The 1008-nt window shown below is 59.3% G+C and overlaps 1 protein-coding gene across 1 annotated transcript in view; it reads right to left on the bottom strand.

Moving 5' to 3' along the window:
• Window positions 1-26: 26 nt before the first annotated feature.
• LOC125488009 (macrophage-capping protein-like) overlaps window positions 27-1008 on the bottom strand; it is a 12311-nt gene continuing 11329 nt past the window's right edge. The window contains exon 7 of the mRNA XM_048620750.1: window positions 27-872. Within this exon, the coding sequence (XP_048476707.1) occupies window positions 807-872 (66 nt within the window). The 3' untranslated portion in view covers window positions 27-806. The remainder of the gene's footprint in view (window positions 873-1008) is intronic.

Below are 1008 nucleotides of genomic sequence, written 5' to 3'. Positions count from 1 at the left end.
GAGGGAGGGGGGGGAGCCTTCGGGGGGGGGGTGCAGCGGGGGGTTGGGGCAGAAGGGCAGGAAATTGGAGTGGAGGTTTGATCAGATCCCCACTTGATGGGCTGAATGGCCTGCTTCTGTTGCTTTCCCTCGAAGCGACGGCTCGTCGTTTACCCAGCCGTGCGGCTCTGTTTCCGCAGAAATTCGCCGGATCGTTCCTGAAGACATCATCTTTTCCAGAACGTTCTGAGGGATGGCAGAGGGGGTTGGGGGGTAGGCGGGGTGCGCGTGGGGTTGGATGGAGGGAGGAGGTTGGGTTTGAAGACGGTCGGGGAGGGGGTTGGGGGCAGAAACAGAGGCCGAGCGGGATGGGGGGGCAGCGGGGTGCTGGGGGATGTGAAGGGAGCCATAATTCGAACGCAGTGAGCCGGACCTTAGCACGCAGCGAAACTCTCAAAGGGCTAGCACAGGCACAGACGGCTGAATGGCCTCCTTCAGGCCCCGATAGGAGGGCTCGCTCCTCAATCCGTTGGATGCAGACAGATAGCGCCCGACCCCAAGGAAGGTGGAGAGGAAGTCCTTTGAAAGGCCTGAGCATTTTTGTTGAGCGAGGGACATTGCAGACAATTCGATGGGCTGAACGGTCTCCGTCGCTGAGTGATCGGGGTGTATTTGGACGGAGGAGAGAGGTTTTGTGCTGGCGCATCGGGGAGGGAACCGCGAGGACAATGTGGAGAGGGGATGGAGCTAGAGCGAGGGCTTCAGGTTCACATGGGACGACATTTCCGGTCGGCGCACAGTCCGATCCCAGCGGCCAATCACCGATCTCAGTTCCAGCCTTTGAAGAACTGCTTGAAAAAGGCAGTCTCCAGACCCTCAGGAATGATTTCCACCTGGAACCGAAACAAGACGCGGTTAATGAGGCCCCGTTAGAAAGGAACAGGAGGCCATTCAGCCCCTTCTCCAGCCTGTTACACAGGGGACAGCAGGAGGCCATTCAGCCCCTTCTCCAGCCTGTTACACAGGGAA

This window comes from Rhincodon typus, chromosome 48 (assembly GCF_021869965.1).
Source record: "Rhincodon typus isolate 14 chromosome 48, sRhiTyp1.1, whole genome shotgun sequence".
NCBI classification, from domain to species: Eukaryota; Metazoa; Chordata; class Chondrichthyes; order Orectolobiformes; family Rhincodontidae; genus Rhincodon; species Rhincodon typus.
This window is presented reverse-complemented; position numbering and strand designations above follow the sequence as displayed.